Source organism: Amblyomma maculatum, chromosome 3 (assembly GCF_055883805.1).
Source record: "Amblyomma maculatum isolate TAMU_Amacu chromosome 3, ASM5588380v1, whole genome shotgun sequence".
Lineage (NCBI taxonomy): Eukaryota > Metazoa > Arthropoda > Arachnida > Ixodida > Ixodidae > Amblyomma > Amblyomma maculatum.
In genome coordinates, this window is record NC_139346.1 from 75,489,937 (window position 1) to 75,512,976 (window position 23,040).

The window sequence follows — 23,040 nt, forward strand, 5'->3', positions numbered from 1 at the left end:
CAGCCTGTCATGGCATATGAATTTGCGCCACCCTTATACCACGCAGGCACGTTCATGAGGTTTAGTTAAAGCAGGGCTTTATACGTTGGCTGGTAGCCTACGTTATCGCATCATAACTTTAAAGGCCGAGCTTAAGTAGGAACCATAATTTTGTAGTGAAAGGTACACAATTGGCACCCCTGGAATATGTCGCCGGTGCCTGAAAAGCGTCCCATTGATTAGCAACCGGTTGCGCCAACTCGGGATTTTCCTTTCATATGGAAGGGTAAGATTAGAATCAGCCTGCCATGACATTCGAATTCACGTTACCCCTACACCACGCAGGAACGTTCATAACAGCGATGAAAGTGGGTTCTGCATAGAACGCCGGTGAACTTTGATGCGTTCAACGAAAAGCTGGTTGTGTTGGATGAAATGCTCGGTCGCCTGCTGCCAAAGCATTCGCTCAACATTCGGTTCAGGAGCTTTAAACCTATATAATATTTTTGCCCACCATCTTAAAGCGATGCTACCCGCCCGTTTGGATAACGTGATGCCTTGTACAGCAATCATAGCAGATAAAGGGTACAAATGCGCGAATGAAACAGGACAAGAGAGAAAGGAACAAAAAACGATAACATGGGAGCGCAGTTTTACCTTTTATCTGCAATGAACCAACTAACCCGCAAAAATGTTCTGCTACAGCAATCATCTTTTGTATTGTTTTTACAGGAGCATAAAGTACTTACAGGTGGCGCAGGTAAAAGAAATGGACGGACGCGACGTTGAGAGTGAGCAACAGTACCACGCAAGGACCATTGGCTGCCAGCCAGAACCACGCAGATGGGATGGTTTTGTCGTCAAAGTGTCTGTGGAGAGGCGATACGGTTAGCACCCCCAAGCGAAAAGATTTTACTAGGCGCGTAGCGTTGTTCTACCTCTTCGTACGCACTGAAGCCGCGCCATAATGAACAACTATGCATGGAATCTTCAGTCCTTCAGATAAGCATCGCGAAAGAGGTCTTCATTCGATGAGAAAGAGACAACTTTTACTGATCGTCGGTCTACCCCAAGGATGCTGGAGGCAGTTCACAACTGAATTGGTTTTACATCAGGGTACAAGCGGAAACGAGATGACAATAGCGCTTGTTCTTCCTTCCTTCCATGCTGTTTCGCATCTCAAAGAATATTCACAGGTGTTTTAAAAGCATGCATGGTGTAGCAGGCATTCAACACACGCAGCTAAGCCTAGAGATGTCGGCTTCTGTTGCGACTTTAGGCGACACAACTCACCGACCAGTCAGTGGACGCCAATGTCACGTGACATCTACCGGATGCCAGATAGATGGGCTGATGTTTTGCTCACTATGCTGGGATCGTCAGATTTTCTTCAGAACGGAGACTTTAACTCAAAGACGTTTATATTCGAACGCAGAAATTGCAGAATGCTTCGTCAAACTTAATGGCTGATTAAAGTTCGCGTTTTAACTTCGCCTCAACCGTATACCAATAAAACTCTGTTGCGGAAAAACAATCATTCAAGACCGCCACTCAAGAGTCCTGCAAAACACCCATTTCTCTACAGGAACGCTCTGCGTACATGGATATATGCAGCATCCGCTGCCACCCTGTCTTACTATGCGGTGGTGTAAATGAATATTTTCACCTGCTTCAGCTGCGTAGAAGAGGAGGAGGAAGCAACACAAGCGGGAAGAGGATATAGTAAAATATTGTACATATAAATATATATTGTCGTTTATGGCATCCTCCGTTAAAACAAAAATCAGATTTAATGCTCCACACAGTGCCTTGAGTCGATACCATGATCAATGTAAAATACTATAAGCAGCATTTGCACCGATTATTTCGCAGAGTCTGGCATTTCTTTAACATACACCGCGCTAAAGGCCCCGTTCACCAGAAAACAAGGAGTCGGTGTCCTTGTCGACGTCGGGGCTGGGAGCGCGCACTGACTGGACATATGGGCCACCTGACGTCACGTTTGGAAGGAGCCGCTAACTCGGGACTCTCCTTTCATACGGGAAGGTGATGTCAAAATCAGCCCAGAGGAATGCTTTCAGTCACGTTATTCCTAGGCCAAGGAGGCACGTTCTTACAGATTGGTTAAATCGACGCTTTATATGTCAGGCTATTGCCTACGCTATCGCATCAACACCTTAAAGGCGGAGTTTAAGTGTCCCCCATATATTTTTTCCTTCTTCTTTAAGCCCACTGCCGTTCGCGTGACATGCTCATGAACGCTGCGCGCGCTTCCCACCTGTGTGCGATGCGTGTGAAGTGCAGCATTGCGTCGCTGCCCGTCGGAAGGAGGAAGGAGCCCAGGTGTGAGCCGAACCACACCACCAGCAGCAAGGCGCGCAGCTGAGTGCAGAAGTCCCTGCGCAAAGGGAGTGATGAACGGAATGAAATATCAGTGTCGTTGAGGTGAGCGCTGCAATAGGGCTTACGGGCTACACGAAAATTAGCGCCATGACATTGCACATGGTACAATTTGCCAGAGCATTCGCATGTTAAAGAATCCGCATACATTGCCTCGAACCATTAAAATCTCTATTTCTTGTTTTTGAACGGCTGCCAGCATGAGACCTCACCACTATGAGTGTAGCACACAGATTGATTATGTACTCGGTTCATGCTCGCTGTCACGAGACGCAGGTTCGTCATTTCATTTGTCATGGAAGAGGCATCGAGATGTATCTCAAATAATTTCTCTGATGCTCGTGTGTTTCTAAATTATTCCTGGTAATGCTAGTCAACGTTTGTTGTTTGGTGTTTATTAGTCGCCTTTAACTTGAGCGGTGACAAGTGAAACGGCTGTTCTCTGTTCGATCACCAGTGAGTACGTGTGCTGCTATCGCCGCCGCCGAGTTTAGTCCTTTTGCAGGCGCAAGTCTGCCAAATTAAGAGCTCATTTCAGTGTTACACCTATCTGTTCTTTTGTGACCTACGGCATTGTCACCACCACGTCACAATACCTCGATAAGAACAAGTATTTGGTGTTTACATGCGCTTTGCAATAAGAGTGGTTTTACGCGAGAGCCTTGAAGCTTGCCTGACGATTTCGGAGTGGATAGTGAGGCCATACTGGTGCAAAGTATTTCTCGATTGATAAAAAAAGAGAGGTCGGCGTTGGCGGAACTATTTTTCTATGCCAAATTTCCGTCTTGAAAAAGAATTCCATTCAGCTTCTCTCGCCCATCCCCTCCCACAGCATCACTTGCCACTAATTTCAAATTAATTGCTACTTTAGACAATTTTTAAAAATCCAAAATTTTATTACAAAAAATGATTACAAATAGTACAAATCTTCCTCCAGCAGATCGCGTATGCTAATAAATTTAAGAGGCTGCAGTTTTAAATTCCCGTAGGAATGAAGCATCACATAGAAACGTTTCAGCCTTTTAACACTGATATATTCGCCTTTGCGCGAGATTTCTGCCATTGAATGAGCTGCTCGGAAAGATATAAAAATAGCGTTCTTGGTGCCCATTAGAGCGGAGTCTCCGGAAGCCGCACTAATGGGCGCAATAAAGTTGTAAATATCAGCGCGTCGTCGTTTCTTAGTTTCTGACATAACTGAACTGCCCATTGCGCTAAGATATATAAACTCATAATAAAACTGCAAGGCATGAACCATGCGCCACTGATATAACTCGCAATTCGTGCAGGCTTCGGTGAGTGCGGCAAGGGACGCAAACATGCAACACAGTATGTGAAATGTGTCGCTGACATGTTTTTGGACTAGATAAAGTTTTATTTGTCGTTGTAGATTTCATGAAATTTAAGACATGCCGCAAAGGACAAACTTTCCTGTACCTACATTATGTTGAGAAACGTTGAGCAAGGATGAAGGTAAACATGTACATGTTGACAAGGGGTAAAAACACGACCGCAAAGAACATTCGTACATCTGTAATTGGCATCCTATATTGGTCCCAGTTGCGCCCGGTCATTTGTGTGTCTCGGATTACTGTTCGTAAATACCTACGTGCACAGACACATGAATTGGCATGCACACTTTCACACATTAAGTAAGCTTCAGGAAGTAGGTGCAAGATCAATCGTGCCCGCACTAGAGAGACGGAGGGTACTTTAATTACAGGGGTCATTTACATCCTAGTGTTACCTCTGCCCGGAAGTAGAGAGGCGACTGGTCAGGCTCAATGAGAAAAGCGGACGTTAATCGAAGCACAGCTCAAGGGCAGACAAATCACGGGTTAACGCTGCTCTTTCTGGAACCCAAAATGTACGTTGAGGCCCTGTGTTCACGGCTAGGCCGGAAAGTAATGACACCACATTGTTTCCCTTCCTTTCGTATTGATCACTGACGAAGGCTAGTGATTCAGGATTATGGTTTCATTGTTCAGCATGCAAAACACGCACAGAGACCTCCCCCCCCCCCCCCCCTTCCTATGGGCACGAAGTCTTTAGGCTCAGTTTCCTCTGGGTATACGCGAAATATTGGTGGCATGTCGTAAATGGAGGCTGGTTGAATGAGGTGCGGATCATATACATAATTGTGCTTCATTAATATAGCCTTAACAAATACGCCAAAAGAACTCACGTGCACCACAACAGAACTGCGTCCGTCTCGACGGAGGTCCGACGCAGCGCCCGTTGATCCAACCACCGTTTGCCATAGATATAGTAACAGTTCAAGCCGTTATGTCCTTGTGCATTTCGTTGTTACATTTTATAGGACATATTTGCAAACATGTTCGCACGTTCTGCTATACGCGATCAATGTTTAGTTCGTAGACAGCTAAACGATTGCTGCGTGTGTTATGATAAGTGGGCAGCGCTGTGCACCGGACAGCTATTATGAAACTAATATTAACAAAAAACCACAACGGCGTTCCTTAATGTGCCCTCTGCAGGTAAATAGATTTCTTGCACCTTCCTAAGTTTTTTTCGTTATTAAGAAAACTCCTTCTTGTACCTACGACCGCGCGAGACAAATTATTTTGCGTTTGCTCGGGAAGCATTTACGAAACCAAGCGTCCGCACTGAAGAACTTCGTCATTTGAAGAACAATATAAGAACACTAACCCAACTTAAAATCGCACATGTGAACGATACACACTGAAACTTCATCAATGAAGACGTAGACAGGAGCTGAGCCTGTGGCACCTCTTCATTACGATGGCACTCTGATGTGTTGAAATTTTGAGTCGGTTTAATAAACAATGGGCTAGCGCGAGTGCTCTAGAGAACATTAGAGATGCATCATATCGCTTTGCCACATTCTAAGCACTTGAAACGTTTTATGAACGTATTGTATGAGGATCGAACCAGTATCGTTCTTCTTTGGATAATCCTGCAGAGCAAAAAGGACAAATAGAAAAGGATACACGCGCTATACTTATGGCACTCACAGCATCAACGACTACACGTGATTGCGCCTTTTGGATGTGTACAGGAAGACGGCAGGGCAAATGAGAAACAGTGTACAATATGAGATATGTCAGGTTTGGCAAGAAAATTGATTACAAGGTTTTATTTTCTTGTGGAATGTTCTATATACACAGGGCAAGTCAACATCAATTTCAGAGATCGCTTAAGTAATTGGAAACAAATAAGCCCCTTCGGCAGCTTGGCGTCACATTTTGCGTAATGTAAATGTCATACAATATTTCCTAAAACATTTTTCATGGATCTTTCAAAGGTTTACACTGGGCTAGTGGTTCTGCAGTCATATTGACGTAGGGGTGCGTTAACAAAATACAAATTGACAGCACAAGAAACAAGCTTTCGTCTTGTGCTATCTGTTATTATTTTGTTAGCACACGTCTATGTCATGGTAGTCACTAATCTAAAGGTTCGGTTCGGCTTATGGAGTTCAATGTCTCAAAGCAATTCAGGCTATGAGGGACGAGACGCTGCAATGGAGAGCTACGGAGTAATTTCGACAACCTGGGGATCTTTAACGTGCGCTGACATCGCACAGCACACAGGCGCCTTGCTTTTCGCCTCCGCCGAAAAGTGGCCACCGTGGCCGAGATTCCACAGCGCATCCTTGGGAAAAGCAGTAGAGCGCCTTAACCACTGCGCCACTCCGGCGGGGCCATTCATCTAAATGACTGCGCAGAATGTAAGACAGGCACTTGCAATAAAAAGCACAGCACAGGACCCGTGCCTTTTATTGCAAGTGCGTCAGTGCTCCTGTAGTTGACCTCACAGAGAGCGAACTTGAAATTATAAGAAACAAGTAGCGACAATGCGGAAGGGGTAGGCATAATCCTTACCATTGCATGGTGTGAGTGAGCAATCTGTACACTATGAAAATAGCGTAGCCATTTGAAAAACGAGCATTTAAATGTTCGTTCAGTCACCCTTTGTGCGCCCTTCGCCTTCACGTGGCGGCTTCTCTTAGCGCGCAGTATGGGAGACAGCAAGTGCTTTAACGACAGGAAGGTAAAAAGGTTGTAAGATTAGTCAACAAGCTACTAGTGCAAGTCAGCTGTTGTTAGCATCTGTGCTGTGGAAATAGAGGGTCACTTTGGAAGCAGTTCAAGCCTCTGGCTTATGGACCATACTGTACTGTCTACTTTTCCAGAAACCGAAATGAAACCTAGAAAATGATTGCATATGGACCGTAGGAAGTGAAATAGGACGTGGCCAGCTTTCGACTAAAGTCGGCTGCAAAACATTCAAATTTTATGGCGACGCGTGCAGAAGAGAAATGAAATATCCTGGCTAAAACAGGATAACATCATTTTTAGCGGGACATAACCCAGGAAATAATAAGAGTGGAGACAAATCCATACGTGCGTGCATTGGCAATATAGGTGCCGCCTACCTGGCAGCAAATAGGGGCGCCTAGGCGGTGGAGCATGTCGCTGGGGTGGTCACAGTGTAGTAAAGCGTTGGGATATGTGATCCCTGAACACCAATCTTCCGAGTAAAATGTAATCTTTGCACAGCTCACTAGAATTGCGCTTGTCTAAATGCATAGCAATGTCCAGCTTGAATATTCTAACTGTGTATCGCATGAAAGAGCTCTTTCATTGCATATGGAAGCTTCAGTGTGCCAGAGAAGGCCTCACACTGGTAACCGTTCAGATTCCTCCGCTGAGTGTTTTGTTCTGTATTTTTTATTCTCACTGCATGCAACGTTTCAGAGCGATCAGAGTTTCAGTGATCGTATCTCAAATAGACTTTTGTGTACTGGAGCGGGTTCATTGAATGTTAAGAAACTTGAAGTTTCCTTAATTGTCGCGGTATTTGCTGTGATGTTGCAGTAGCGATATTACAGACCAAAACTACGCCGTAATCATTTTCGTTGAGGGGCGTTTGCTACGAAACGTTTAATTCTTTTACTATTATGAAGCGGTTACTGCGACAATTTGATTGTAAATTCTTTTGGAGCCCTTGAGCAAGATAAATTTAATGCTGAATAGAATCGGTTTTTTACCATGATGCTAATCAGCACACAAGGCGCTGGCTTTAGAGACAAAGAACATTAGGAAATACTTTTAAGCAATGTGATTAAAATTGTTGTTACAGGTAACTCCAACTGATATTCATTGTTAATGCGCTAAACCACCTAATTACACCTAAAAATGTTTCTAGGCAGTGATGACTTAAACGAGGACACGTGACCTCAAACGACCAGTCACAGATTACTAGAGAGAGGTCCAGATGTAGCAATTTTTTGCATAAAGGAAAAGATGGATGCTCGAGTGGGCAGATAGAACCATTCAACCTCCTTTCGCGAGATGGGAAAGGTGAATCTACGCTCCAAGAAAAGTTCTTTAAGTAAGAATAGACTGAAGCCACAGCCGCACGCTGTGAAATTTGCATTGAGACAAGCACGTCAAGCTGGAATTGTCGAGACACGTGGTGGTAATGCCACAAGATCATGAAATGAATGTGCGTAAATTCCGAAATAGGTCACTGATTTATTCCGTACTTAATAGAAGCGTATCGAAAATTCTGTTAGCAGGGTTCGACCCCCCACTAATTTTTGTGTTCAATTAAAAAGGAAAGGGAAGATATTCGACACATGTTCGAATAAAAAAGTGAGGGATAAATTTCATCCAATTGCAATGAAAACCCGTACGCTACCCCTTTAGTCTTAGGGACTCGTATGTGGGCCCATAGTTTTACGATATCCGATTCAAATTCAAAGCTGTTCATAATCTAAAAAATGGGGGAAGGGCATTTAAGCTTCGCCTTTAAAGGCTGGTTCACATGCAAGCGATTGAGCCAACTCAGCGACGAGCGGCAGCGACAGAGCGAAAGCTTTCTAACTTCGTTAGACCTGGGGCCGGATTACGCACCGCTCTCAAACGGATCGCTTTCAAAATCGCTCTCAAATGCCTATGTCCTATTGGTCAGTTCTGACCGGTCAGTTCTGCGTCACCGGTGGAAGTCGTCAGACGTCATGAACACGAAAGAAATGATGACGTTGAGCACCTAAATATGGCCGCCAATTGAAAGCGTTTTTTTGAGAGCGACAGAAGCAGTCTCAAACGTTTCAGAGTGAAAATGGCGGCCGCGTAAATTGCGATGCGCCGCTTTGAGGCATTGTATCGGCGATCCACAGCGAAGAATGAAGCACGAGCACACGTTTGACTTGCCGGACAAGTTGCTCCGGCTCTGTTCAACTCGGGAACAAGCAGAAAGTGTAGTGACTGTGCGACGATTGCCGACGAACATCGATGAACGGCGGCTTGCGGGCGAGTGCGTCGTCACCGCGGCGGCAAGCGCACCGCATTTTTTTGCTACCGGAGGCTTTCAACCACGATTATACCGTGCTTCCAACGTACGTAGGGAATGTAAGATCGTTTGCACCACGCAGTGCGTCGGTAGCGGAAGCCATCGGGCGGAACGATGATTGCCGTCAAGGATACGGAAACAAGTCGCTAGGCAAGGGGTTCTACGCACGTAGTGAACATCACAATAGTGAGTAGATTTTGTTATTGACTGCGTGTGTTTGCCGAAGAGTTCTGAAGATCATAGTAAACTTGTATTGCGCCTGCTTTATCTCAGATCTGCGACGCGAACACGCGCATTTCGTGACCCTGGCTTCCCCGCCGGACCAACGCCTCCTCCACGGCGCGTTCGTCTAGCGTTTGTGAATGCGCCGTAAAAACACCTGCTTCTTTTCATTTCATCCTTCTATCAATTATATATGCGCGAATCAAAAGCGTCCAAAATAAAGTTGTAAGTTCAGTGCAGTTGTGTGTGTCCCTAGTCTTGTCCTTGTCTGCCAGCGCTGCGACACCATAATGTTTGATAGCGGTACTCCTGTGCACCGAAAGGGGATCGAAGGCCTGCTGAACACCTGCGTCTTTTTCCTGATTAAGATCTAAAAACCCGTGTTGGTGATCGAACGATCTTGATTATATGCATTGATGTGTGCAATACCACTTGTTGTAAGTCGGCTTCTCTGCAAGGCTTTTTTTCCCAACCAAAAGGTCTCGTTCCCACTCGTGCATTGTTTATTAACAGTTGTCTTCAAAATGACCTAGCGAGAGCTGTCGAAAGGGTTCTGTATACCTGCCCTTTATATGTAAAGCACAGGATGAAGGGACTATTGATTGTCCAGCGCGCCTTGCTCATCGATGACTGGTTTCGGGCCATTTGTCACGCTCCCTGCCTGCGACACATTCGCGGCTTGAAAGTAAATGCGCCGTAAAAACGCCTGCTTCTTTTTATTTCTGCAAAGACCGGGAGTCTTTTCTGAGGACAAGACTTTTCTTTTCTTTTTTTTTGAAAACAAGCCTTGCAGGGAGAGACTGACTTAGATTTCGGCTTCGGCAAGAGATACATTTCCTGAATATGCTGAGACGGGCTGTATGCCAAAGAATGCATGTTGCAGTGAAATTTTGTTCATGGCAAAAGCAATAGGAGACAAATATTTATAGTGTTTAAATTTATTTGCTGCCTAAGAAATCGGGGTGCTTCTGTTATGCAGGTAATCATCACTACCAAGTTACAAGGCTGTCCTTACAATGATGCTTGCCTAAACAGCATTGGCACACGTTGTAAGCATTCCTGCGAATGTTTACGATTCTGGCTGTGGGCTACTTAGTATGGATCTTCAATTGAGTGCTAAAGCATGCTCAAAAGCTGTTGAGATTAGCAAAAGATGGGCCTAAGTGGATGTCATATTTTGGTTACCCATGAGACGGCAACTACCCACTGAAGTCATGGCTGATTACACCAGCGCCAAGCCATCCCAGTCCCAGCTCGCTGTCTCTTCTCTGCTACCGTCTTGCAGCCTGGTACAGTTGGCTGTGGTCACTGTGGTGTAAACATGCTTAAACTGAAAAGTGCAGTATTACAGCAAGGCAGTAAATGTTCATGATGCTGACTGTAATCAGAAAATACTACCAACAAAGATCTTTTTTTTTTTTTTTTTACTGCCACTTATATTCAGTAGAAACACTTATTTCTTGGCAGCAGCATTTCACTTGAGTGTTTTTACTGCAAAAGAGGCAGCATATAGAGAAGCACATGTACCTTGGTATACATTGACCATACAACATTGACATGTACATTCGAGAATAAATTACTAGGCCCAAAGAAGCCATTCCATTGCATACTGAAGCTACCTATACAAATAGGCACTGTATGCATGGTGCAGTATACAAAATGCTTATATATCAGATATAACAAAGCTGTAGCTGCTGCTCTGCTGTAGCAGCTGCTAGGAGAATAGTGCATTTTACTTGGCTTCAGTGCCCAGAATGACTGCTGAATGACAAAAATCTTAGTGACAATAAAATAACTGCAATCATAACAAATGCATTGCTGGGGCTATGTGTGAATAAAGGTTACTTTACACTAATAAAACGTGCAACACTGTCATGAAGAATGCTAAACAGCTTGAAGACAGCAGAGGAAGCTAAACTATAAGCATCCAATAAATGACTACGCCATAAATGTGTGATATACACATTTTGCACAGCTACTTTTGTCATTGGCATTTATTTTCTAAGTCTTTTCAACAAATAACCAAAAAAATTCAAACTTCTGTTCAAACTGATATTTTAATAGAAAAGGCTTGTGCATAATTCACACAATATTGAAAGAGAATGCGTAATGTGTGTAAAATGAACATATTTTGAAACACTAAAGACTCTGATGGATATAAAGGCACTTGAAAGCTAGTTGTCATAGTGCGATCGCAGAAATTGAGCCGATTTCGAGCTCGCTCGCGGCATCACATGCATGATACGCTTGCTTTTCCTGCCGACAGAGTGGACACCGTCTAGCACGAACAGAAACTATGACACCGTCAGAGAGGCCTTGCAACAATGTGCGACCAACACCATCACTCTTACCGCTGCGCGAAATGCAACATACTAGACATCCCTACCTTTATCGCCTCTAAACTGAGGTCTGGTGGAACAAACTCGTTCTCGCCTCGGTGACAATTAAAAAAAAAAAAAGAGTGCTTTCTTTCTCTTGAACAAACCAAAACGGAGCGTAAACGTCGGTTTCTGTACCTCACACAGAACATCAGCTACTGAACATGAACGGAATGGAGCAGCAGTAGCATCAATCGCAATATGAAGAACCGAGCCCAATGTGCCTGAAGTCAACTGGTTGCGAAGCACAGCAGCGAGTCTGTGGCTTGCACGACAAGTCAGTGGTGAAGGGTCGTGCGTGGGATCTCGTTTCCCGCACTGCAGTCGCGAGCTCTTGCATAGCGGCTGCCACCTACTTTACTGATACTGTCAGCTTCCCTCTATCGGCAGAAGTAATAGTGTAGCCTTCATTTTCCTCTTGTATTTTCCAAAGAAACAACACTAGATCACATGGCTACCGCTCGTCGTTCTTGTCATCGCTGGTAAGCACTGAAAAACACTCTTCAGCAAGCTATTTTCGTGACGAACACTTTCACCAAGCTATTCACTGCAGGTTCGTAGCCTTTACTGCTTTCAGTCAGATTTTTCCGGTAACTAACAACATCCGCAGAGGACCTCGATTTTAAACTACGCGTAAAAAGCAGCAACTAGACGGGAAAATCAGCTGTTTCTTTGCAGGCCGCCATGTTCACGCCTCGCTGTCGTCAGCTGACCCTCGCGGCGAAAATCGTTACCTAGGCGCACATTTAATTGCAATACTGAAAATGCTTCTATTTTTAGTTGCCGTATTATAGCTTCGAACAATGTTTCTTAGGTAAATAGAACATTTATACTTTTATTCGCTGCGTTTTCAGGAAAAATGTTTGCAGACGGCCCCTTTATCGTGCAAATAAAAGTTTCCGGGGTGGGGCTTTGCTATTAAGCACCCTAGCCTGCTTGTAATTGGCTAAAGCCGTGATGTCGTCACACTTCACATGTCTGAGCCACGTCATTTTGACGTCACGCTCTCAAACTTGAGAGCGATTTTGAGAGCGGTGCGTAATCCGGGGCCTGCTTCGCTCACGCCGCTCGAAACAACGCGAAACCTCAAAACACGTTTTGACGTCGCTGCTGCAGAAATCGCGAGCGTTATCGCTTGCGGGTGAAATCGCCTCAAGAGTACGACGCGACTGTTAATGGTTTCCGTCTCCAGCTTCCTTTGCAGATCCTCGGTCGAGTGCATACAGATACCTACTTGCTTCGCTAATCACTAATTCCTTCACCTGTGTTTATACTATTTCATGCATACTCATTAGTATCCATTAAGTCATAAGCTCCCGAATTATGTGAAAGACCACCCAAAAATGAATAAAAGCCGTATCAACGTACCTGCGTGGCATACGGAGGGAGTGTGTCTGAGCCGGTATCCAATAATCCGGGGTTAGATTCTCATCACGCCATACCATTTCAAAGGAGCTGCAAGAGCTGAAAATTCTTGCCTAGTCGCGGCCATGCCATGTGGTCTCGTTACGGCTCACAGACAAGCAATAAGTGCCCCGTCATGTCACGTGTCAACTATTACTCATGCTTGAGGCATGCCCGTGATTTTTTTCTTGGAACCAGCAACGCTGACACCATATTTTCGGCACAACGAGGCATTAGAGCTGCCGCACTAAATTTTTTAGTTATATTTATCAATTTTTGATTTATTTATATTTTGTTAATTTAATTAAGCAGCTAGTTTGTTCGAAAAGAGAGAGAGAACTCTTTAATGAAAAACAGAGAATTTAGCCGGTGTTTAGGATTTGCTGACATGCGTAGGAAAGGGAATAGCGGAGAGAAAGACGGAATCAGACATGCGTTGAAAATAAAACAATAAATGTAGGGGGAGCTGGATTGCTGCCAATAAATTTGTACTAATAGCGTTCATCGTCGCGTAATGTTAAACAATGAAGTGATGAGATGCATAGTCTTACAAATGGGCCTACAAAATTCACAGCGTGAAGAATTCGTGACAGTGACCAGCAAGCGCACAATGTGTCGTAGCTTGAAAAATGCGTTAAACTATAGCTGGTGAAGAAGTCAAATGTCTTTTATATACTCAAACAGAAAGTTCATTGCTTCTCTTTGTTGCATAGGGTAGGCTAAGGCCCTAATATACTGTCCAACACTGTAGAAAAGGCGTCGTCGTTGCCATCGCCGTAAACATGAATATATATAAAAAAAGGAAAATGTCGCAAAAAAATTAAGCATGTAAACTCGGTTTAAAATCTTGACAAAACTGTTCGTTGTGCATTATTACGGAAGACGACATACAATTTTGGTTTCTACTTAGCATCCATCTGATAGCTAGCTGGAGGATACTTTGCAACAGGGATTAGAAGCGAGGACGTGTGTAGCTCCAATCGCATCGAGTTGTATTTATGTATTGGGGCCAACCGAGAAGTGAAGTAGATATACACTGCGCCTTGCTTTTCTTCAATACTTAACTCAACTAACGATTTTTCTTTGCCAAACTTTGGGTCGCAGTCTCTCGATGACGACAATTCGGGGTGTTGGTAAAATTTTGGTGAAACCTATTATCCAATAGACACAGGATAGGCGTAGCCTATCAACCTAGACGGCGGCTTCGAGTCGTTGGAACCGGGCGACGTGTTCGGCAAGTTGGAATGAAGCTAGCTAAATCTTAGGCTGTGAGCTTATTAGCAGACTCTCCAAAAATTCTATTTTTTGTCTACTGTTCTATATCGTGAGTTGCAGGAGACGTACCGCTGCGGACTAAAGTAAACAGAGCATGCTATTTGCTTCTAAAATGTTTCACCCATTGTATATTCAAACTGGCAGTCATGGTATGTGCGAGCAGGTAGTAGACGACAGTGTCTTTTCACTTGGACAAATATTGTCTAGAGCAGGAAGCGTGAATTCGAATGTAAAAGTGTGCTCCGTTTACTTTTGTCCGCACCTGTACATACAGTATGTACCAGAACCGGTGAACAAAAGGCGGTGTTAAACGAGATTTCGCGTCTCGTGTACGCATAACGCCAAGCTTAAGCATCCTCCTAATTTTTTCCTTGTTCAGGTCATCACATTACTGAAAGTAAAAAAGAGAAATAAAGTCAAGCATTGCTTTTTGACTGCCTCACTGGAAACATGAGGGGCGAATGCATCAGTCTTCTAAACAGGCCGCACCATGTCTGTAGATTCCGAATCGTGGCATATATTTTCAGGCGGTATTTGGAACCGATATCGATCGCCGTGTCACCTGTAATTTACCTGTCAAGCGGACTTTCAGTGCATCCCGCACCTCGAAGAGAAACACACCGAATGCGAACGTGCCCTGCGCCCACGTAACAATGGAAACGTTTCGGCGGGAATCAGCGTTCTATCCCGTCCGACTGTAACAATATTTCAACTACCGCGTAAGATGCCGCAAAGACTAAGGCAGTGAGTCTGCCCCTCATGGATAGTTATGCCAACGCTGTTCATTGATATTCGCTAATATTCTGACTCCACTGTCCACTCCTCTCAGGCTTAGCATCGACTGTAACTGCTTGCTAGAAGAAGCTGCGCGCATTTTACGTCTTGCCGAGTGCAGGAATGCGTCTGCCGCTTAGGTCACTCCGGGCATAAACATAAAATATTAGTGTGTGAGTGCATGCATGTGTATGTGCGTGCGTATGCGTGGGTGTGCATTTGTTCAGGTCAATGTCATCAAGAAATGTTTGCAGCCTAGACGTCTAAACTTGAGGGGCCATTGGAACGTTCGAGCTGGAAATCTGCTGAGTCGGCATCCCAGCCTCCGGAAGGGTGCGGCCCGTTGATCTAGCAAACGAAACGGCCGGGTTTGAGGCAGTGCTTCCAGACGTTCGCGCCACGTGTAATATTGCCTACTTACCTCATAGTTCGTCACAATATCTACAATATTCAAATGAAGAGGAAGCATGTGCATGACCTGATGCCTATTGCTGCTTTAGCACGGCTACGATAAGAAACCGGAGGCTCACCAGCTTCACCAAAGGGCAAAGAATCCCCGAGCCATTTGCGCCATGCCATTGGAATATGCCACTGTCTGAGACATACCTATACAAACGGACAATCACCACATTGATCAGTTCAGTCGTTCAGTCGTGTCCGACTCTTCGTGACCCTATGAACCATATCACGCTACGCTTTCCGGTTTCTCACTATCCTAAAATCACATAACTTCATCTGCAGCGCCTCGAAGATGCCATCTAACGCCTACCCGTTTTCCGGCGACCCTCAACCTTTCCCAACATCAAATCTTTCTCCTGCGACTCCTTTCTTCTCATTAGATGACCGATGCAGCTGAGCTTTAACTTTAGGATTTGACCCTCCAATGAGCAGTCGGGGTTTATGGTCGACAATATCGACTGATTTGATCTGGCCGTCCAAGAAACTCTCAACAGTCTCCGCCAGCACCACAATTCAAACGCGTCAACTCTTCGGCAGTCAGTCTTCTTCACAGTCCAAGTCTCGCATCCATACATCAGCACTGGAAAGACCATAACACGAGTTATACGGATCTTGGTTGGCAGTCTAATGTCTCTGCTCTTTACTAGGCGATCAAGGCTAGCCATGGCTCTCTTTCCCAGAAGCAAGCGTCTCCTAATTTCATGGCTGCAGTTCCTTCCGGTGTAATCTTAAAGCGCATGAAGAGAAAATCTGTCACAGCTGCCACCTCTTGTCCCTTGATGCTCCAGGACTTGATAGGTCAAGACGCCATGATCTTTCTCTTTTTAATGTTCAGTTTAAGCCCAAACCACATTGATAAGTCTAAGCAATTGTACAAAACTTTCTACGATTACCTGCCTTGCTGCTAGTTCTTCATTTATATCTAAGATTAGGTCTTCTCCTCCAAATTTGCTTTCTTCACTCGATTGCCGCTTCCATTCTGATACTCAGGAGTGCCTTGGTGTTAGGAGAGGGTAGGTTTGGACAGCGATCAATACAACCAATTTTCTGCACCGACGGTCGACTACTTCTCTTCTTTGCAAAGAACAATGATTTCTTGCCGAATGCTCGAATGGGCCGAACGGGAACGGACTCAGTTTTGCTTTGTTCTGACGGCTTTTGTCCTCATTATAACTTTCCCTACCTGGCCTATTCGTCACGGGAATAAGCGCTCCCCTTTCTCAGAAACAACTGAAGAAAAACGTAACTTCAGGATCAAGAATCTGGGGAGTGGGACGTGTGACATGAATGGAAGCATGCGCATGGCCTGGTTCGTTTGTGAATTGCATGTCGGGCTACTGATTGCGGATGCTTTGCTCTCTTTTGTCTTTTCTTCATGTTTGGCTCTTGGGAAATACTGGCAGCTCCTCCCTGAGAGTGATATAGACCCAGCAACAGCATCGATAATGTGTGTAGGAGAGGAGGATTCAACGTCATTGGTCACAGGATAGAATTTCGGGACAGTGACCTACCCCCCTCCGGGAGGAACTGAGATCCTCGATAGTGCCGCGGGCATTTTGCCCTAGTTTTTTGTCTTTTAGTAGTAGCCGCTCCAGCCTCCGGCGCTTTGGCTAATTGAGTTCTGCGACTAGCTCCCTCTGCAGGACAAGACTGGGGACCCTTGCCTGCTTTAGTCGTGTGCTACTGTACTCGCCTGGGGCCAATAATCGGAAAGAAAATAACCTAATGAATCAAATAACATTACAATGGCACCCATCAAATAGCAAGAGCCTTTAGAGTGGCGACGTTACTTCCCTGCAGCGTATAAGTTGTGGGAGAATACTGCAGCCTTGTTTGCTGCTGTGCTATGAAAATTAACACAGATTGCGTGCCCTTTGCTGCAAACATACAAGTTTCGACATATATATCAACGGAGGTTATTTTCATAATTATGTGTGCCATCAAAGGCAGTGACATGCGCAGAAGAAAATTGCTTTTCAGGAATGGCAGCATGCGGAGAAAAGAAGCGACTCCAAAAAACAAGCAAAAGCCATCGTGTATTGATCAATAAATTAAACAACAAATCTCAAGAATGCCTCCATGGAGTTCAGAAGGCCCGCAGGACAAAGCTCCGAGACAAAGGTTGGCGAAATTGTATGTGGACTGGTTACGTAAAAAATCGTAAGCATGATTGTGACCCTTTCAGTTCAGTTCAGGCGTTCAGTCGTGTCCGACTCTTCGTGGCCCTATGGACCATGTCACGCCACGCTTTCCGGTCTCTCACTATCTTCTTAACATCACATAGCTTCATCTGCAATGCCTCGACGATGCCGTCTAACCATCGCGTTCGCTGCCTACCCCTTCTCCGGCGACCCTCAACTTTTCCCAACATCAAATCTTTCTCCAGCGACTCCTCTCTTCTCATCAGATGACCAAAGTGGCTGAGCTTTAACTTTAGAATTTGACCCTCCAATGAGCAGTCAGGGTTTATGGTCGACAATATCGACTGATTTGATCTTCTGGCAGTCCAAGGAACTCTCAAGAGTCTTCGCCAGCACCACAATTCAAAGGCGTCAATTCTTCGGCGGTCAGCCTTTTTCACAGTCCAACTCTCGCATCCATACATCACAACTGGAAAGACCATAGCACGAGTTATACGGATCTTGGTTGGCAGACTAATGTCTCTGCTCTTTACTAGGCGGTCAAGGCTAACCATTGCTCTCTTTCCCAAAAGCAGGCGTCTCCTAATTTCACGGCTGCAGTCTCCTTCCGAGGTAATCTTGGCGCCCAAGAACAGAAAATCTGTCACAGCTTCCACTTCTTGTCCATTGATGCTCCAGGACTTGATAGGGCAAGACGCCATGATCTTTGTCTTTTTAATGTTCAGTTTAAGCCCAAACTTCTCACTCTCTTCTTGTACGCGCATCAGAAGTCTCTTGAGGTCCACTTCACTTTCTGCCATTAAAGTGGTGTCATCCGCATATCTAAGGTTGTTGATACGTTTTCCAGCAATCTTCACTCCAGCTGAAGACTCGTCCAAACCGGCCTTCCTCATGATGCACTCTGCATATAGGTTAAATAGGCAGGGCGACAGTATGCAGCCTTGCCTCACCCCTTTCTCAATCGGAAACCAATCAGTAAGACCATGCCCAGTTCTGACTGTGGCCTCTTGCCCTTCATACAGGTTCCTGAGGAGACAGATGAGGTGAATTGGAACTCCCATCTCTTGGAGAGCTTGCCACAATCTGCTGTGATCAACGCAGTCAAACGCTTTCGCATAATTAATAATGCAGAAGTAAATGGGTTTCTGGAACTCTCTTGCTTTTTCCATGATCCAGCGAAGGTTGGCAATTCGATCTCTAGTTCCTCTGCCCTTGCGAAACCCAGCTTGCACGTCCGGAAGCTCCCGATCCACATACTGCTGCAGCCTACCTTGCAGGATTTTTAACATCACCTTGCTAGCATGCGAAATAAGCGCGATCGTGCGGTAGTTGGAACAATCTTTGGCACTGCCTTTCTTTGGAATGGGGATGTAAACTGACCTCCTCCAATCCTGTGGCCACTGCAGGGTTGTCCAAATCTTCTGACATAATGTATGCAGTGTGTTAACAGCGTCGTGGTTAAGGTTTTGAAGCAACTCAGCTGGAATACCATCAATTCCGCTAGCTTTGTTCTTAGCAAGGCTGGCTAAGGCCCATTCAACTTCACTCTTCAGGATGCCCGGCTCGAGATCAGTAATCACAACCGTCTCATGTTGGGTTTGCACATCCGGGACCCTATATAATGCCAAATTTGAGCATAGCAATTTAAGCATTTCTGCGATGCACTGAGGCAAATTTGAAGATGCTTGTTCTTTGTATGTATGTATGTATGTATGTATGTATGTATGTATGTATGTATGTATGTATGTATGTATGTATGTATGTATGTATGTATGTATGTATGTATGTATGTATGTATGTATGTATGTATGTATGTATGTATGTATGTATGTATGTATGTATGTATGTATGTATGTATGTATGTATGTATGTACGCGTATACGTACGTACGTACGTATGTATGTATGTATGTATGTATGTATGTATGTATGTATGTATGTATGTATGTATGTATGTATGTATGTATGTATGTATGTATGTATGTATGTATGTATGTATGTATGTATGTATGTATGTATGTATGTATGTATGTATGTATGTATGTATGTATGTATGTATGTATGTATGTATGTGCAGTTACAAATCGCTATTTTCTTCACGTGCTAAAGAACATTTCTTAGAGGGGCAGAAATAAGAGCCACGAGCTCTGCTCCGCTCGCTTGTAGCTCTTCTTTCGCATTTGAGAAATTCTTTTCGACTCGTGACTTTCTCGTGGCTCGTGACTCCTTCGCTCGGTTGCAACGGTACCAACGGCGAAACGGCTTAACCTCTGGACGGCCCATCAGAGGCGCGGTCTAAGAAGCTGATTTCAATTTTATTCGAAGTACAGCGAAGGACTCAAGGTTAAGGTTCCTGGGAATGAACTCGAATGAAGCAAAGAAGTTGGCAGTGAGTCAAAGGGGCTACATGCCAAAGAACCTTTTTTCACAAGTCACAATGAATGGGATCGCTCGAAGTGCATTCACTTGTCTCACAGTACGACCAGAGACGTGGAAGGCTGGTACAAATGTACGACTAGAAGTAAAATTTCAGCCCTGATATATATCGATGACAAAAATGCACGAATGGTGACAAAAATATCAATGTGTGGCTCGCGTATGCAACGAAATAGTCAACCTTACAAGAGCCTCTCTTGAACCATATCAAAACAAACATCAGCTGAATATTTCTTGAAAGTTTCCAGTGAATGCGCTCTCGGCTCTTTGAAATAAAATTAAACACGCTTTTCAGAGTATTACAGAAAATTAACTAGAGAAACCTAACAAAATGGTCTTTCTTCACTCGTTGAATAACTTGTATGTCGCCTACTGCCACATTCATGTCGATAGACAGTGTATGCAGCAACAGCGGTTTTAATCCCTTCAAGTAGAAGAGCCTCAACCATTGCTCTAATCCCCAAGATGGCCCGTACTGTGCTGCTTTTCTCTTTTGTTTTTATTGCTTGTTTAAGATAGCAGGATGGTAATAACGAGAAAGTAGTTTGTCGCGCGCGTTTAATTTATGCCGGCCTTTTTGAACTGTCGAATACAGGCTTAGCGGCGTACATGCCTGCAATTAGTAAATAGTGACTACCGCGCGTATTCAGCCTCCTTTATAATAGGACATGAAGCGCTGTAATGACGCATCGATTTTCCTCTTGTATCGATACCCCCTCCTTCGCCCCATTTCGGACCCTGTGACGCTCGGCAATTAGGAATAGGTAGGAGCTGGTGCCAAAATGAAACTCGCCGGCCGAGGTTCGTGAAGTCAGATGACGGTACAAAGGATGATTTTGTCCAACGCACAGGTTTTAGTGCGTATCCCGCAGCGTAGAGGCGCGCACTAACTGGGGCTTGTTAGGATGAATTTCCGCTCGACGTGGTGTGATTGGAGCGCCAGAATTCTTTGACCGATACTTCAAGGAAACTTACATCTTGTCCGGAGCTCAGTTTGAGTTTGGAAACCTGCAGAATATTACGTTCGGTCGGGTGCCACAAGTATCCCCCCTCCACCCCCCCCCCCAAAAAAAAAAAAAGTGTTTCTTATGACCTTTGACGCACTGCTGCTAACCTCGTAGCTGTACGTCCGAGAGCTATCGAACACTGCCCTCTAAAAGCACAAAATGAGCCTTCAGTTTGTCGGCCTTAAAGAATCTCTTCGTACTTTACGTGTTTGTCAGAAATTTCTCGCCACCAGGCATGCGTGATAATTCCCGTATAACTTGCATACTGTATTTCCATCTCCCTCTTTTTATGCTACAGCATCTGTCCCGCCCTTGTATGACAGTTTCTCTCTACTCTTTTGCTAGTCTGAATTGTTGCCTTTTGCCGTTTTATTGACTCTGAACCAATCAATCATCCACACACACACTCTCCCATCCACTTCTTTCTTACTAAGCGACAAGACTAAGACGCCCGTTAAAGATCGCCAGGTGGTCGAAATTACTCCGTAGCCCTGCACTACGGCTCCTCTTTCCTCTTTCACCCCGCCGGGAGGGCGCAGTGGTTGCGGCGCTCGACTACTGTTCCCAAGGACGCGGGATCGAATCCCGGCCTCGGCGGCCGCTTTTCGATGGAGGCGAAAAGCAAGGCACCCGTGTGCTGTGCGATGTCAGTGCGCGTTAAAGAACCCCAGGTGGTCGAAATTTCCGGAGTCCTTCACTACGGCGTCTCTCATAGCCTGAGTCGCTTTGGGACGTTAAACCCCACAACCCAACCCAACCCCTTTCCTCTTTCCACTTTCACTCCCACCTTCCTCCTTTCCCTTACGGCGTGGTTGCGGTGTCCACAGAAAACAAGTGAGACAGTTACCGCGCCTTTCCCTTCCTATAAATAATTAAATAAATAAATCAATCAATCACTAAGACGCCCGACTACTGTGCCAGTACCCGGGTTCGAGCCCGACCTCGGCGGCTGCGTTTCGACGGAGGCGAAACAAAGAGGCGTCCGTGAGCTGTGCGATGTCAGCGCACGTTAAAAATCCCTAGGTGGTCGAAATTACTCCGTAGCCCTCCACTACGGCTCCTCTCTCTCTCTCTTTCCACTTTCACACTCACCTTCCTCCCTTCCCTTACGGTGTGGTTGAGGTATTAACAGAAAACAAGTGAGATAGTTACCGCGCCTTTCTCTTCCTATAAATCAATCAAGATCAGGCCTTGGAAGATGTGACTGATGAGCGAGTCCTGAAGTCTCTGACGTAGGACATGAACGATGGTTAGTCATGAGCCACAATTATATTTTATGCGAAGCATACTAGCCGCGCAACCGAGCTCTTCCTTGCTGCGCCGCGCGCGGCCACGTAGCTACCACTTGACCTACATCGGCGCACCACGTGATATGACGTCACAACAGCTGTGAAAGCTGGGGCTCAACTCGTGCGCTCGCTTGCGGACGCGCAGCCTCCGCCGGCGGCCTAACTCCCGCTCCTACCGCTAGGAGATACTGATGTCACGACGCACTCGTCACTCGTGGAGTCAATTGAGCAGCGAGATGTCGGCCAGGGAGAGGGCGGCTCGCCAGACCTCAAAGCGCAAGTTACAAACAGCCACGGAAACGGGAGAAGAACGAGAAGAACGGCTTGCCAAGCGACGTGCACAGTATGCAGATAGACGGCAGCGTTCGACAACCGATGCCGAGGTGAAGGATGAAGCTTCGAGTACTACTACTCGATTCAAGCGGCGAAATGCTACCAAACGGAAAATGCGTGCTGAAGACTGATCATCATAGTGTATTTATTGGTTTGAGAAAAATAAAGGAAGAAGCAGAGTAACACATGAGTTGTTCTTTTCTATGAAATGGCTAACTATGAATGGCTAACCAGGTATAGCCAGGCAATGTTTAATTTTTTGGCTAGTATGTTTCGCATCCTAGGCTTAACCATCAGCTAAGCCAGACCAATTTTTTCTTCCTTCTTTCCCGTAACATCCAACCGTGTATGCCGAATAGTTATTTTGCCGCCAGGCACTGCCCACAATGCGAATTTATGCAGTCGTAGTGGTCGTGGGGAGAACGCTTAACACTGCTCGCGAATAAAGTTCCGTCGACTTCAGAAACACTATGGCCGTCTTAAAAACGCTTTCGGGATACAAACGATGGCTCCCGACTCACTTCCGACGCAGATATTCATGTATTCGAATGCAGTGAGTGGAAGATCACAATAGTGTATTGGAATGCGTAATCCTGTCTACG

The 23,040-nt window shown here is 45.2% G+C and overlaps 1 protein-coding gene across 1 annotated transcript in view; it reads right to left on the reverse strand.

Moving 5' to 3' along the window:
- Positions 1 to 1,650: 1,650 nt before the first annotated feature.
- Positions 1,651 to 23,040, reverse strand: part of LOC146195005 (sodium-dependent high-affinity dicarboxylate transporter 2-like) — a 56,390-nt gene continuing 35,000 nt past the window's right edge. The window contains exons 5-6 of the mRNA XM_084596697.1: positions 2,258 to 2,377; positions 1,651 to 1,654 (exon numbers count right to left, since the gene is read on the reverse strand). Coding sequence (XP_084452823.1) covers positions 1,651 to 1,654; positions 2,258 to 2,377 — 124 coding nt within the window. The remainder of the gene's footprint in view (positions 1,655 to 2,257; positions 2,378 to 23,040) is intronic.